The sequence below is a fragment of the Leucoraja erinacea genome, chromosome 26 (assembly GCF_028641065.1).
Source record: "Leucoraja erinacea ecotype New England chromosome 26, Leri_hhj_1, whole genome shotgun sequence".
NCBI lineage: Eukaryota > Metazoa > Chordata > Chondrichthyes > Rajiformes > Rajidae > Leucoraja > Leucoraja erinaceus.
Window position 1 is genome coordinate 20000382 of NC_073402.1, and position 16777 is coordinate 20017158.

Consider the following 16777-nt stretch of genomic DNA (forward strand, 5'->3'; position numbering starts at 1 on the left):
AGGAACGCCGGTGTTCAGGGTGAGGGTTGAAGAGGTGTGCTTGTCTAACCTCACAGACTGGGGTCTGTTGGTTAGAAAGTCCAGTATCCAGTTGCAGAGGGAGGGGTCGATGCCCAGGTTACCGAGTTTGGTGATCAGTTTTGATGGAATAATGGTGTTGAATGCTGAGCTGTAATCGATGAACAGCATTCTTACATAAGTGTCTCTGTTGTCAAGGTGGGAGAGGGCGGAGTGAAGTGCCGTTGAGATGGCATCCTCCGTACTCCTGTTCTTGCGGTAGGCAAACTGATAGGGATCCAGTGTGGGGGGTAGGCAGCTTTTGAGGTGTGCCAGGACCAGCCTCTCGAAGCACTTGGTGATGATGGGGGTAAGTGCAACTGGGCGGAAGTCGTTGAGGCTTGCCGCAGTGGAGTGTTTTGGCACTGGCACGATGGAGGTGGCTTTAAGGCAAGTGGGGACAACTGCTTGGGCAAGTGACAGGTTGAAGATGTCAGTCCAGCCGTCTGTCAGCTGCGCAGCACAGGCACTGAGCACGCGCCCGGGGATGCCGTCAGGGCCAGCAGCCTTACGTGCATTAGTCCTACTCAGTGCCACGTACACGTCGTAGGGGGTGAGTGTGAGGGGTTGGTGATCGGCAGGTAGCACAGCCTTGATGGCTGTCTCTAGATTGTCCCTGTCGAAGCGGCCATAGAAGTGGTTAAGCTCCTCAAGGAAGGAGGCGTCGCTGGATGTGGGGGTGATGTTGGAGGGTCTGTAGTCCGTGATGGCCTGGATGCCTTGCCACATGCGTCGGGGGTCGGAGTTGTTGTTGAAGTGCTCCTCAATCCTGAGCTTATGGCAGTGCTTGGCCTTCCTGATGCCCCTCTTCAGGTTAGCCCTGGATGAACTGTAGGCTCGAGCATCGCCTGACCTGAAAGCGGTGTCCCGTGCTTTCAGCAGTAGCCTGACCTCGCTGTTCATCCATGGCTTCTGATTCGGGTATACATATAACATCTTAGTATATCACTCAATAAAAGCATCGTAAATTATATATTTAAAGAAACCCCACAATGCATAAATTAAAACCCAGAATAAAAAATAAATAAAATAAAAAAGAAGAATCTCCAAACCATGTTGAACACAATTTGCAGCAGAGAACAGCTTTAACCATAAAAAAAACAATTGACCAGTGCACTTTCTGCATTTGTCTGTACAATCTGATCTGTGGCAGGATATTCCTGGATTCGGGGTGCAGCTAATAATTTTACGTTAGAAATAATGCTTTGTGCAGTTGAAGAAGATTGGTACCTACATTGATCAAACAGTTTTTAAATATAACCCTTCAACTTTTATTCTTTAATCTTTTCTTATTTTAAAGCTAAATCATGGGTGTATTATTGAAGTATCCTAGAATACCACGGCACTGCATATAATATTCTATGCACATATTGCATTAATAGAACAAGCATGGCTTTGAAGTTGGTGATGGCAGAAGAGAGGTTCTGTAGCTTTGTGGGTAGAATGCAAAGACATTAGTGAATGGACTAATAACTTCAATCTACACTGTGATATATTTACACTTCCATCACTTCATGGTGAAGTGCGGTCAGCATCATAATAAAGTGACTAAGAGGGAACTGCAGATGCTGGAGAATCGAAGGTTACACAAGAAAGCTGGAGAAACTCAGCGGGTGCAGCAGCATCTATGGAGCGAAGGAAATAGGCAACGTTTCGGGCCGAAACGTTGCCTATTTCCTTCGCTCCATAGATGCTGCTGCATCCGCTGAGTTTCTCCAGCTTTCTTGTGTAACCATAATAAAGTGACTGTGGGTTGGGGTAGGGGTGCGCGGGAAGATTGCCTCAAATTGAGATCTTGCCCTGAAAGGATAATTTAAGTGCGCTTGTTCAAAAATGGCATCTTGGCAAAGGAGTTGTGTTTGGAATATCCACCCACAAGGAGTTGATTCAACACCCAAAGTGCTTACTGACATTTGTTAAAGAGAATACCAAATCTGTGGCTGACAACATTTTATCAACAGCATCTCCGAACAAAGTCCCACGGCATTAGGAGTAAACACAATGCTGATGCCAATCTCACCGCCAAAAAGGATTGTTTACGTTAAAAAGTCACTGAGGACCTCATTTGAGAAGACCATGTTCCACAACATTCACGACCAGATGGGAGTCACCTAGGGAAAGAATGTTGTTGCGTGGGAATTTGGATGAGTTTTCCCCTTGGACTGGATGGATGAGGGAGGGGAAGAGGATGTGGGCATAGTCAGAACAGCACCAGCAGATTCAAGGCAGCAGGCAGGTGAGAGAGAAGACTAAGTCCTTTCCATCAGCAGGTATATGACATCCCTTTTGCTCTTGACCGCCTCCTTTATTGCTGTATTTGAGTAGAGGTGCATTGTTATCCTCCACTGTGTACAAGTGAGTTTTGTTTTGTTTGTTCAATTTAAGGATGTGGGTGTTGCTGGCAATGCCAGGAATTATTGCCCATCCCAAATTTTAATTGTGGGATACAACCTAGACAATAGACAATAGGTGCAGGAGTAGGCCATTCAGCCCTTCGAGCCAGCCTACTTGAACCTTTGCATTCCTTTTAGTGATGGTCAACCCGGAGCCGTATTGAAAAAGGAAGTTTCAGGAATTAGACCTCGAGATGATGAAGGAAAATTTGTTTTATTTCCAAGTCAGGATGATGTATGACTTGGAGAGGAATCTGCAGATGATGGTGCTCCTAAGGTTCATAATGTTTTTCTTTGTGGTAACAGTTGCAGTTTTTGGGAAATGTGGTGGTTTAAACCGTTTAATGTTAATGCTATAAACTTAATGAGTTTTATATCCACATTGTAAGGAAGATTTTTCAAGAAGGACTATTTTGTTTTTCATGCAGGGTCATTCATTTGGCTCACATTTGAAGTGGGTGCCCTCTTTGCATGTAAAGTGTTGGAGTAACTCAGCAGGTCAGGCAGCATCTATGAGGGAATGGACTGGTGATGGTTTGGACCGGGACCCTTCTTTAAATGTTGCACCTCTCCCTGGAAATGCTGTGAAATTCCAATCTCACCACTTTGGAGCATAAATAAGGGACCAAATGAAGGAATTCAGAGGTTCAGGCAGCAACTATGGAAGGGAATGGACAATGACGTTCCGGTTTGAGAGCCTTCGTCAAGATGAAGGGTATCAAGACAAATGTTTACCATCCATTTCTATCCACAGTTTAGTTTAGTTGTTTAGTTTAGTTTAGAGATACAGCTTAGATACAAGCTCTTTGACCCACCGATCCCGCACCCACCAACAATCACCCGTACACTAGTTCTAGTTGAAGATGCAGGAATTTCTAATCAAATCGAAGGTGGAACTTCTGCAGGATCTGGTTGGAGTCATTTCAATATCTGACTTCTGCCCCCACAGATGATTTATGTTTTTGCATCCTCCCCCGCACTTCTGAGTTGGGGACCTGCATCACTCCCACACTGCCCAGGAGGTTAATATATCATTTGGATAAAGTAATCCCTTCTCATGGCTGATTTTAAAAGAATGTTACTAGTTTACAGGTGATCTGCGTTTTTATAAAATGATATTTGGAACTTTCACAATAAATATACATAGAAACATTATGAACCATGCCTCTAATTGGCTAAGAAGAACAGATCTGCAGAAAGTGCCCTGTAAAAATTTGAATAACATTGGCATCGTTACATTAAGTTTTTCATTTTTTAAAAAAATGCAGCAAAATCACTGCGTTTAATTTAGTTTAGTTTAGAGATACATCACAGAAACAGGCCCTTCAGCCCTCCGAATCCGCACCAATCAGCGATCCCCGCACATTAACACTATCCTACCCACACTTGGGACAATTTTACATTTATACCAAACCAATTAACCTACAAACCTGTACGCCTTTGGAATGTGGGAGGAAACCAAAGATCTCGGAGAAACCCCACGCGGGTCACGGGGAAAACATATAAACTCTGTACAGACGGCACCCGTAGTCGGGATCAAACCTGGATATCTGGCGCTGTAAGATATCTACTCTACCTTACAGGCTGAGCCACCGTGCTGCCCTGAGAGTTTCTAGAGACGGAATCCAGTTCTGATTCAATATTGTACTCGAGACGAAGCAGATTCCGGTTCCTGGTTTTGAAAGTCACTGCCATATGTACTGTGGACATGTTAATCTTTGGTGGAAATTATATGTGGTGCAGCAGCCACAAAATCAGATTACACATTCCACCATTTGGTCTTTGCACAGGCAAGACAGAAAGCTCATTCATACCAGTCTCACAGCTCTGTAGTGGAGAGCTTTGTACAAGTACTGAGTCCATCTGTAGCCTCAAATTCTTTCACATAATAAACACATCAAATTTTCCCTCAGTGACCACAGCCCATTCAGCAAATGTTGGGTCAAGTGTCCAAATCCTCACTTTATTCTGATTGTGGTCAATTCGTACAACCTTACTTCAGCCTGTCGCATAATGGGGGCGATTGAATTGTGTTTTTAAAAAAAAAGACCTTGGAGTTCTTGACATTTTTTATCCCTGCAAAAGCTAACTTTTATTTCCATGAATAAGGAAGTTGAATCTAGTGGACAGATTCTTAATGTAGGAATGTAGCCTTTCAAAACAGAAAATACATGAACTCAACAAAATGGGCCCAAAGTTGGCTGAACCCTGTTTTTACTATTCAATCCAATCAGTTTGATTCTCTCCCACCAAATGTTCTGACAAATGCCAGAGGGCGATTTCTATGACATTTCCACATCCAGAGCTGTTTTTTTCTCCCGTTGGAGCTGAAACAAAGTGTGCTGGCAGATCATTTTAATGTGAAGGCAGCAGTGGCCTTACACTGTGTGTGCACACACTAGCAGGGTGGTCAAACCTGCAGGGACATAGAGCTGGAATTCCATCAAGTAACTTTCCCAAGGAATCATAAATGCATTACAGCATTGATCTGGCTAGAGTCGATGTGGAGAGGATGTTTCCAAGTATAGCCTCAGAATTATAGGACATTCTTTTAGGAAGGAGATGAGGAAGCATTTATTTAGTCAGACGGTGGTAAATTTGTGGAAGGTCATGGAGGCCAAGTCAATGGATATTTTTAAGGAAGATATCGATGGATTCTTGATTAGAACGGGTGTCAGGAGCTATGGGGAGAAGGCATGAGAATGGGGTTGAGAGAGAAAGATAGATCAGCCATGATTGAATGGCAGAGTAGACTTGATGGGCCGAATGGCCTAATTTTGCTCCCATCACTTGTGAAACCCATCATGTCCATCCCATTTCCCCGCACTCAGCTTGTAGAATTCTATGCCAGGACATTCCAATGGGTCATCTAAATACCTTGTAACATTGTGAAAGTACCTGCATGTACCACACTTGCAGGCAGACTTGGGTGAAAGAAAGTCTTCCCTAATTCCTCTCCAGCTCTCCTATGAAACCATGCCCTCTAGTCAAGGACACCTCTGTTGAGAGGATACATTTCTCATTCTCTACTCTATGTGTACATCTCACCCTCAAGCACATATTATTTCATAGAGTGCTGACCAGAACTACACACAGTCCTCCAGCTCTGGCATAAAAATAATTGATATGGTAGTACCATAACCTCCCTGTGCTTATATTCTTTGTCCCAGCTAAAGGAGGAAAATATCCTCGCTGCCTTTGTAATTGCCTTGTCTACCTGCTTTTGGCCAAGCATTCCAGAACTCCTCTGTTGCTCAGTACTTCCTAGGTCTCTATTATTTAGTGGGTATATCATCTCCTCGTGTGTTTTTATGATTCAATCTACTGTCTCTCGGTCAATTTTACCAACTGATCAATTTTGATCAGTGGCAGAAGACTACAATCCTCACTAAGAACAAATGTCGACTGTAAAGGGCCTGTCCCACTTGTGCCGTCATTATCGCGACAGGCCGGTAGTGACGGTCCCGCGAGAATCGCGCGCGTCATCATGCGCCTGCACAGCCGTCTGGAGCGCGTGACATCATTTGAAGATAGACACAAAATGCAGGAGTAACAGCGTCTGGCAGCATCTCTGGAGAGAAGCAATGGATGATGTTTCTGGTCGAGACTTCTTCAGTCTGAAAGAAGGGTCTTGACCCGAAACGTCATCCATTCCTTCTCTCCAGAGATGCTACCGGTCCCGCTGAGTTACTCCTGCATTTTGTGTCTATCTTCAATCTTCTTGGCCCCGCTCTGGGAGTAGGAGTGGGGGCAGATCGGGATCTGTAATGGCCGTGAGCCCTAGGCTGAGTTCAACGATCGTTTGCCTGCTTCTGCTGCTGTTGAAGGTGAGACGTTGCGCCGCGCCTGAGTCTTGGGCCTGTCCCACTTTGGCTGTCAGTTACGTGTCAGGCCGGTGGAGCGCGAAGATTTCGTTCAGGACGAAGTCCACACTCCTCCACACCACTCCATGTGCCCGTCCCCATGCTACCCATGCGCTACCCACACGCTACCCACACGCTAGCAGGTCGCGTAAATGGTGCGCGAAAGACAGCCAAGTGGGACAGGCCCTCAAGCTTTAAAAATGCATCTCATACATTCACATCCAACTTGTTAATATCGATCTTGAACATGTTAAAGGACAGGTTTAGCGTTTATTTACAACTGCCTACAGTTAAATCATGTGTCAGCTCGGAATGTGACTAGGACTTCTGGATTCAGGCAAGAATGTTATCAATGGAATCACAGAACGCAAGCATATATTTATGTTTGGACCTGTTTGCATTATTCTGCACACATTGTTATATCACTGCTTCATTATCATATCTGGCTAAACCACTAACCCTGGCAACGTGTTCCTGGCATTCAGCACCCTTTGTCCGGCACAACTACTCTCACCTTATGCCACACCCTCCAGTATTTGATTTCTCCATCCCAAGAAAATGGTTCAGAGTGTCTAAAAAAGGTTTGTCAAAAAAAAAAGATTCTAACTGCCTAGAAAAGGTTCAGACTGTCTTAAAAAGATTCTGACTGTCTAGAAAATGTTAGATTTGTCGACACCCAAGCTTTCCATACTGACTGAATTCTGAGCTAAGATAGAGCTATACCCCAGACTGCCTACATTTAATTTCCTATCCAAAATAAAATCACCATCACTTCCTCATTTAAATTCCCCCTTAAAACGCAAATGTAATTATTCACCATGTAAGAACTCTTTTTATATTTCCTGTTGTGATGAGGCACACTTATTTACAACACTAATAAAAATGACCACATTTTCCATGCTCAACTTCACAGAATTCCAATTCAAGTCTTTCTAATGTGGGGCGAAGCAATTTGGAGAAGTTCTGATGGGTTAACAATAGGGTTGCCAACTGTCCTGTATTAACCGGGCCAACCTGTATATTGGGCTAAATTGGTTTGTCCCATATGGGACCGCCCTTGTCCCGTGTTTGACTGCTATTACTCAGGTCGAGGGGACTATCTGGTTGGAGCGCCGCTTCCGGCTCAACCTCACCTGTCCCGACGTAGTGCATCCCATGGAGTGCAGCAGCAGCGCCTTGCCCGTGGCTCCGTCGGGTGGCAGCCCGGCCAGCTGTCCGACTTTCAGACCTTCGCTTACCGCCAAAACCACCACCCCTCCTTCTCATGGCCGATCATCAGTTCATGAGTCGGATGGGGTGTCAGACTTTGCGTGCAACAGAACACAAAGCCCAGCCAGCGGGCCAGCTGAGGAGTTTTGGCCCGGGCCACGCGACGTCACGCGCAAAGTCCGGCGCCCGGGCCAAAACTCATCAGCTGGCCCACCGGCTGGACTTTGTGTGCAGTCCAGCACCTCATCATTCACCCAGCCATGGCCAAGTTGGTCAACGAATTGCCGTCGGGAATTTATCCCTTATTTTGACCTTTTGTCCCTGATATGGGAGTGAGAAAGTTGGCAACCCTAGTTAACAATGAACTGTGGAGATCATTTTCAGTTTCATTTTACTGTCTACATATAATTACTCTAATCCAAACACCCCACACACTGAGTGACGATACAATTCAAGTGACAGGCCGGTAAGATTCTGTATGTTAGAGAGACCATCTGTTTGGAAAATGTAATCATTGAGTGAACTAAAATAGAAACTGCCATTAGAGTGGGCATTGGTTTAGCACTTTCCACAATGACAGGTTGAAAGCTTAGTATAATGACAGCACCATGCTATTATATATTAACTTATCCGCACGTGTAATTTGGTAATCATTTGTTTTTATTGTGATCTAGGATTCTCTGATCTGGAATGGATGTGTTTCTAGCTGTGACTCGGTGTCAGCATTGATAAATCTCAAGACATTTAACACAAGGCACAGCAGAGTAAAGCTTCCCACTGACATGTCTTGTAGCATTAATGTACAAATATGCAAAGATATGCATTTGGGAAAGGAGTCGGCTGCATGAATTATATGACTGTGACCTCACCTCTGCATTCCTGCCTTCTCCTTGTTAGTATTCACTCCCTTGCTTATCACAAATTTATCTAATTCTTCTGTAAGAAATATTCAAAGACTTTGTGTTCTCCACGTCTTATGACTCTGCAAGGGAGAAAATGACCATGTCTCTCTTATTGGGCAATCCTTTATTTTTATTCATTGACGATGACCCCACCCCAACACACATGTACACACCCTGCCCTGGTGTAAAGGGCCTGTCCCACTGTATGAGCTAATTCAAGAATTCTCCCGTGTTAAAAAAAAAAAATCAAACTCGTGGTAAGCACGTAGAATGTACTTAGCGGGTATGTCGGAGCTTGGGACATCTCTTAGCGGCTCGTAACGTTAATGGCAGGCACTCGGGAAACGCGGTAAGCTCGTGAAGACTCGTGAAGATTTTACAACATGTTGGAAAATGTTCACGAGAGCCCCGAGTAACTATGAGTGGCTATTACCGTAGTTTTTCGAGTTTGAATCGGGGGAAAGTCGGGAGAACTCTTGAATTAGCTCGTACAGTGGGACAGGCCCTTTAATCTCCAATTCCATCCTGCCAAGACCAAACTAAATTTTAAATGTTTCAAATAATTTGTCCTTCACTCTTCTGAACTCCAGCAGGCACAAGCCTATTCGGTCCAAGCTTTCTGCATATGACGAACCCACCCACTCCAGGTATAAGCCTAGTAAACCTTCTCGAAATGGTTTCCAACTCATTAACCCTCTCGATTAAATAGAGGTGAAAGTTACACAATACTCCAAATCTGGTCTTGCCATTGCTCTGCACAGCTGAATCAGAACCACCCTACATTTATATTGAATTCCCCTCACAATAAAGAATAACATTCTGTTATTTTTTCCAACTGCTTGTTGGTCTGCTTACTAGCCTTTTGTGCATCATCCGCTAGGATATGCAAACCTCTCTGCAATTCAGCTTCGTAATCATGTGCTGTTTTGATAGTACTTTTTACTTTTCTTGCCAAAATGGACAATTTTGCATTTTCTTGCCCTTTAACCTATCCACATCCTTTAGCAATCTCCTTTTGCTCCCTTCCCAACCCACCTCCCTGTTAGCCATCATATCTTTCATCAATGCTTACAGGTGACCTCCTCCTCCACCATCACATTTATTTGCCATTTGAACCTTTGAAGTAGCATCTTATCAATTGCCACCTGTAAACATCGCTGGTTCCTCTTCATCCTCCGCGTACATTACTCCTTCAAAGAACTTGATTAACTCAGTAAAACACAATTTACCATAGACACAACCGTACTTACAGTGCCTGATTATCTAAAAATGTATCTATGTCTACTGCTGTAATTTCTTTAACAGTATCTTCAAAAATGTTACATAGGAGAGATGTTAAGCTAACTGGACTATCGTTGTCTATTTTTCTGTCACCCTCTGTTTTTAAAACATAGATCAGGCCCTTCGGCCCACACAATGTATCCTCTCCAATAGCTTCTCGATCACAGACGTGAGACTCCCCGGCCTACAATTCCCGGGATTCTCACTACTTCCCTTCTTAAACAAAGGAACAACATTGTTCCTCAGTCTACTGGGATCTCACCTGGGGCTTGGGAAGTTGCAAAGATCTTCATTAAGGCTTCTGCAATCTCCTCTCTTGCTTCTCTCAATAACCTTGTGGTGGGTGGGTTGTTTTATGAAGGGTAGTGATTCTGTGGACCTCTTTGCCACAGAAGGTTGTGGAGGCCAAGTCAATGGATATGTTTAAGGTGGAGATAGATAGATTTGTGATTAGTACGGGTGTCAGGGGTTATGGGGAGAAGGCGTGAGAATGGGGTTAGGAGAGAGCGATAGATCAGCCATGATTGAATGGTGGAGTAGACTTGATGGGCCAAATGGCCTAATTCTGTTCCTAACACTTATGGCTTTATGAACCTGGGATAGATACCATCGTGCCATGGGAATTTATCCACATTAATGCCCCAACACCACCACCTTAATCTCAAACTGACCTTGAATATTAGAATTGTCAACTCTCATGTCACCATCCCACACTGTCCTCCATGTAAATTGAACAAAGAAGTTGCATTCACTATTTTCCAATCCAATCGAAGCTTCCATAAATCTATGGAATTTTGGACCATTAAAATCATTAAGAACTATTTATTTAACCACTTATCTGAAATCTTACATTTGTTATTCTGTCTTATTTGCAATGTCAGATATCAATCTGTGCCAAATTATGGTCAGTTTGTGTCAATAATTCAATACCAATGTGAATGTCTAACCAAGTTCTTTGTACAGTATAGTTGGCAGCATAGGTAACTTGGATAATGTTGTGAAGTCGCTAATAAATTGCTAAATCTACACCGGAGGTGGAGATTGCATTTGCAAACACATCTGAGATTTCATCAAAATTATTTACTTATGAATGTTTAATGCAAACTCAGTTCATATCTCGTATTACATTTCACTACATGGTATAGAAGTGCACAGTTGATGACAAGTTTAAGTTTAGGGTTTCAGAATGGGAAAAGCTTTTGTATGATGAATATTGAATGTGCCGACCACCTCAAGAATATTAGTCATCGAGTCATACAGTGTGGAAACAGGCCCTTCGGCCCAACTTGCCCATGCCGACCGACATGTCCATTATACACGAGTCCCTCCTACCTGCGTTTGGCCCATATTCCTCTAAACCTATCCTATGAGTCATAATGTTTCTGAAACATTGTCTAAATCTCTCTGAAACGTTTGTTGGTTGTTTGAATTTAGTGTTTGTGTTAGCTTTTGAGCTGAGGATATTTGAAGGCTCGTATAATAAATGAGTTATGGCCGTAAACTCCAGAACCTTGTGAGCTGGTACTTTTTCTTCGGTATGAATTATATGCGCATCGGAATTAGCCTCTCCTCACGTGATGCGGTCATTGGGCAAAAGCTACGGTGCAGTTGGTAAGACAGCTGTTCAAGATTCAAATCAAACTGGTAAAACAGTACGGCAGCAGAAAACAGAAGGTTGTGTTTGGTTTTATAAAATCACCAGCTGTTGTTGTCAGTGTGATGGGAGGACAAAACTCAATCTCAGAGTTGTAGCAATCTTACAGATTGTTCTTGGGTGACTTTTCACCACAGCTGGGAGCAACATTTAAGCCAGCTACATGCTTCTTTTTCAGGGAAACAACGATGGGACGAGCTCCATATTTTCCTTCCTCTTGTGCTAAAGGATTTTACAAATATGGTTAGTTAAACTCACAACTAAGAAGCCAAAATAGAAATGGAAAATGATGAAACACTCAGTCAGTCAGGCAACATCCAGGGATAGAAACAGAACTAACGTTTCAGGTTGAAAACCTTTAGTCAGAGGTGGTGAAAGGTCTGCAATCTGAAACATTAACTCTGTTTCTCTTTCCACCGATGCTGCCTGACTTTTCCAGCAGTTTTTTTTTGTTTTAATTTCAGCATCTGCAGTTTTTTTTAATTTTTAATCGTGAACTCAAAATACCTTTTAAGCAGGAGGAGGACTGAATTTTTTTTTTTAATAAGTAGTTGAATTTCCAGACACATTTCTGTAATGTTAAGTGTTTGCAATGAAAGCTGTGTAACCCTAGGGAACTGTAGGCTGGCCAAGAATGGAGATAGTTTCTGGGCTGTGGGACTGAGTAGTGATCAGTTTTGGCCAAGGTTGTCTGAATTGCCGTTGTTCTTTAACCCCCAATGCTGTCCGTATTAGATAATTTGTGTTTCAAATAATTCAGTTTACAGATCAACACAGGAACAGCCCCTTAAGCCTACAATGTCTGTGCTGTAAATGATGCCAAGTTAAACTAATCTCCTCTGCCTGCATATGACCCCCACCCCCCCATACACTGCATATGCAGGTGTCTATCCAGAAATGTCTTAAATTGCACTCTCATGTCTGTTCCAACATTCTGCATTTTGATTGATACTCAGTGACCCTTAGTTACCATCCTTGTGCATAAATTAGAAATAGTTTTCAACACTGACTCAGATCTTGGTAGTTTATTTTTAGTTTATTGTCACGTGTACAGCAAAAACCTTTTTGTTGTGTGCTAACTAGTCAACAGAAAGACAGTACATGATTACAATCGAGCCATTTCACTGTGTACAGATACACGATAAATGGATCATGTGCAGACAAAAGGATTAGTGTCATTTGCCACCGTGTTCTGTACAGACATTGTGGTTTAAAGAGCCTGATCCTGTACCATACTTTTCTAAGTTCTATTTATATTAATTTTCAGGCACTGTGTCTTCCTCACAAATTACTGACCCACCTCTCTTTGTATAGTAAAATAAATGTTATATTAGAATTGGTTCCTTCATCCAAGTTATAAATCATAAATAGTTGAGACCCCAGTAATAATCCCTACAGTAACTATTAGATGACAGCAAATCCACAAATGAGCCAATTAGCCCAATTCTGAAGAAGGGTTTTGACATGGCACATTGCCTCATCATGTTCTCCAGAGATGCTGCTTGACCCGCTGACTTATGCCCCTGTCCCACTTAGGAAACCTGAACGGAAACCTCTGGAGACTTTGCGCCCCCACACAAGGTTTCCATGTGGTTCCCGGAGGTTGCAGGTGGTTGCTGGAGGTTGCAGATAGTGGAAGCAGGTAGGGAGACTGACAAAAACCGCTGGGAACCTCCAGGAACCGCACGGAAACCTTGTGTGGGGCGCAAAGTCTCCAGAGGTTTCCGTTCAGGTTTCCAAAGTGGGACAGGGGCATAACTCTAGTACTTCGTGTTCTTTGCTCAAAGTTCCAACATCTGCAAATCCTTGTGCAAACAGCTAATCCAACTGTTCTTTGTTAGTTCGCTGCTCCCCTATCCATGCCAGTGTATTACCATCATCCCCATGTGTTCGACTATCATATGTGGCATCTTATCAAAGTATTCTGGAAATCCAAATGCATTACGGCTACTGGCTCCACTTTTTCCATCTTGTTTGATATATCCTCAATGTACTTTGGCAAGTTTCCCAAACACACTTTCCCTTTCATACTGTAAATTCCGCTTTGATTGTCTTATGACATTTAAATATCTTTATGTTACCTCTTAATAAATAATTCCACCATTTATTCCACTAAGAATAGTGAGGGCTAATAACCAGTAAATAGAGATGTGGATTGTGCTAATGTGGTGAATGTGGAAACCACAGACAAAGTCGAAAGGTAGAGACATGGAATACAGCAGTGATGAAACCCAAGTTTCAGGAACTTCATTGATTATGTTGCAGCTTGCACCCATCGTCATAACAAACAATTGGAGCTACTGTCAACTAAATTAGAGTTGTGGATAATCATTTTATTATGCAATCAAGATCTAGTTTGTTACCTCATTAAGCCTTTCTCTAGCATCCACTCTGTAATCAAGACCTCGTTTTATTGTTAATCATGTTTCCGTGTCTGATGTAAAAGCTGTACCAAAGTCGCGCTCAAGAGATCAGCTTTGATTGGCCTCCTGGTGCGGACCAGCTTTAATAAAAGACCCTTTACTTTAAACACCAACTTTGCATTGGCCTTTCCATTTGCCCTTGCATTAAGAATGTGCAGAACAATTTGGTCTCAGCGTGTTGGTGACAATTAAATTGAATCTTGAATCTTGAATCTTGGTGTTAAAGTGAAGGCAGGAGCACAGTGCTCCCCTTTCCTAACCTCCAGGTAGCGAATATTCACTTTATTTTTCCATTGGATGTACATTGAAACTTTCTGCTGTTGATATAATTTTTTTGCTGAATTTATTGGCTTTTAAGTAAATGTCAGGATTGATCACGATGTCACCTTTTCCCCTGTATTTACTCAGTCGTGAACTTTTTTTTATTCTCAGTGGTCTTGAATAATTATTGCTGATTTATGTCAGGGCTTTTTTGCTGTTTTAATATTTGACAGTAAATTGTCTTGAAACCTGACTGTTAATATGTTGCTTTGGATTTTTTTGAGGTGATCTTTTAGTTACATGCGTGCCAAAGTTTTTAAGAAGCCACGCTACTTTTCAAAGACTTTCTTTGAACTTCGTAGAGGTCTCCCAATTAATCCCATCAAGGATTAATAACAATGTGCACATGCTAAATACAATTACAGTCTTTATTTTTTTCCACTCCAGAGTTAACAACAAACCCATTGCCCTGAAAGCACTGCTCTCTGAACCTGGTACAAAACAGCAAAAGATTAATTGTCAGAATTTCATTTCACATGCAATTCTCTCGTGCTCTCTCTCTCTCTCTCCCCTGCTCTCTCTCTCCAGCTCGCTCTCCCACTCTTTCTCCCCCTCTCTCTTTTCCCCCCTCACCCCTCCCCCCCCGCTTCTCTTCATCTATATTATTTCTGTTCATCTCTGTCAGCATCAGATTGTCCTTGTGTGAATATCTGCTTGCCTCTTTTAGTTTGTTTATTTATGTGCCAGCACCTTTCTGTTCTGCGTTTATATTTTTCCTTTGTGATTCCCTGTTTATTGGGCTCTTTGCTTTGACTGGATGCCAGTCTGTGGAAGGGCAGGTGGGTGCTGGCAGTGGTGGCAACCGACCAGGAAGATAGGCAGGTGCCAAATAATAGATCAGGAGCTGTATCTCTCCTACTGATTCAGACATCATCAGGGCTCAGTGTAATGCAGATGGAACCATCCTCACAGTCTGCTCATGAAGCACTGAGCTTCATTCCTACAGTGTCAGCATCTTGTGCCCTGCCTGCCTTTGAAGGGGGACGTTTAATTATTCTGCTGATGGTTAATTGATGACACTCTCTTGCTTTTTAAATTAACAGGAAACCAGCTGACCTGCAAAACCTGGCTCCTGGAACACACCCACCATTTATAACCTTCAACGGAGAGGTGAAAACCGATGTTAATAAGATCGAAGAATTCCTTGAGGACGTCCTGGCTCCACCTAAGTAAGTGTCTGCACAAGGACTCAAGATAGCATTTCCCAGATTTGCAGAAGTCAACTGCAGCATCATGCAGAATAATGCACAGCACACGGTGCATGTACAGTGATTTACCGCAGCAAGCCAAAAATGGAATTAGTCAATTCTGCAGCAATGAAACTTCTAGAATTCGCAGAAGCCACTTTTGGTGGGCAACCAGTGCGTGATGTCATTGTGGCAGAGCTCGTGAGGGTCCTCACAACTCCAGTAATCTGGGTTCAGTCCTGACCTCTGTTGTTGTCAGTGTGGAGACTTTCAATTGTTCTCCCTGTGACCACGTGGGTTTGTTGTGGGGGCTCCGGTTCCCTCCCTGTGTTGGTAGGTTAATTGACTTCTGTAAATTGCTTCCAATGCTTAAATGGGGGATCAAATCAGGGAAGTAAAAAAAAGTAGGATTGACGTTGGTTTACGGTAGATGGCTGATCGGTAGTCCATGTAGTATCTGTTGGTTAAAGGGCCTGGTTGGATCTGATGGCCATAACAAGAAGACAAACTCTTGACTGATCTTCCCTGAAGGCAAAATTGGTCATATACATCGCTACGCCAATAGAGCAGAACATCTTGTGTTCATAAAGTCATAGGTGATAGGAACAGAATTAGTCCATTCGGCCCATCAAATCTACTCCGCCATTCAATCATGGCTCATCTATCCATCTATCCCTCCCTCCTAACTCCATTCTCCTACCTTCTCCCCATAACCCCTGACACCTGTACTAATCAAGAATCTATCTATCTCTGCCTGAAAAATATCCATTGACTTGGCTTCCACAGCCTTCTGTGGCAAAGAATTCCACAGATTCACCACCCTCTGACTAAAGAAATTCCTCCTCATCTTCTTCCTAAAGTAACTTCCTTTAATTTTGAGGCTATGACCTCTAGTCCTAGATTGTCCCACTAGTGGAAACATCCTCTCCAAATCCACTCTATACAAGCCTTTCACTATTTGGTATGTTTCAATGAGGTCCCCCCTTCATTCTTCTAAACTCCAGCGAGTACAGGCCCAGTGCCATCAAATGCACTGTCATAGCACACTAATACTCAATGCTTAAAAATTGTTATATGCATTGGGATCGACACAACAAAATTCCTACTTGCTGCAGCTTACAGGCCTAGCACACGTAACGTCACAACAAATACGTATGGTATAGATTATCATTCTAAGTAGCTATTCTATTGGCTTGTGGGAAAGATTCACCACTTGAAAAAGAATAGGGAGCATATTCTGGAATAAAATTCATCACTATCAGATAGAGTCGAAGAGTCATTGAGTGATACAGTGTGGAAACAGGCCCTTCAGTCCAACTTGCCCACACAGGCCAACATGTCCAGGCTATACTGGTCCCACCATCCCACGTTTAGCTCGTATCTCTACAAAACTGTCCTATCCACTATCCAGTTCTGTGAAGATCTCGCTCGCTCACGTTCTACATTGATGGTTGAGGTTGCATCACTGCAGTCTCCCTCTCCAACCT

General features: G+C 43.0%; 1 protein-coding gene across 1 annotated transcript in view; it reads left to right on the forward strand.

The window, feature by feature from the left end:
• Window positions 1-16777, forward strand: part of clic4 (chloride intracellular channel 4) — a 103428-nt gene that overhangs the window by 51419 nt on the left and 35232 nt on the right. Inside the window, exon 3 of the mRNA XM_055656318.1 lies at window positions 15147-15272. Coding sequence (XP_055512293.1) covers window positions 15147-15272 — 126 coding nt within the window. The remainder of the gene's footprint in view (window positions 1-15146; window positions 15273-16777) is intronic.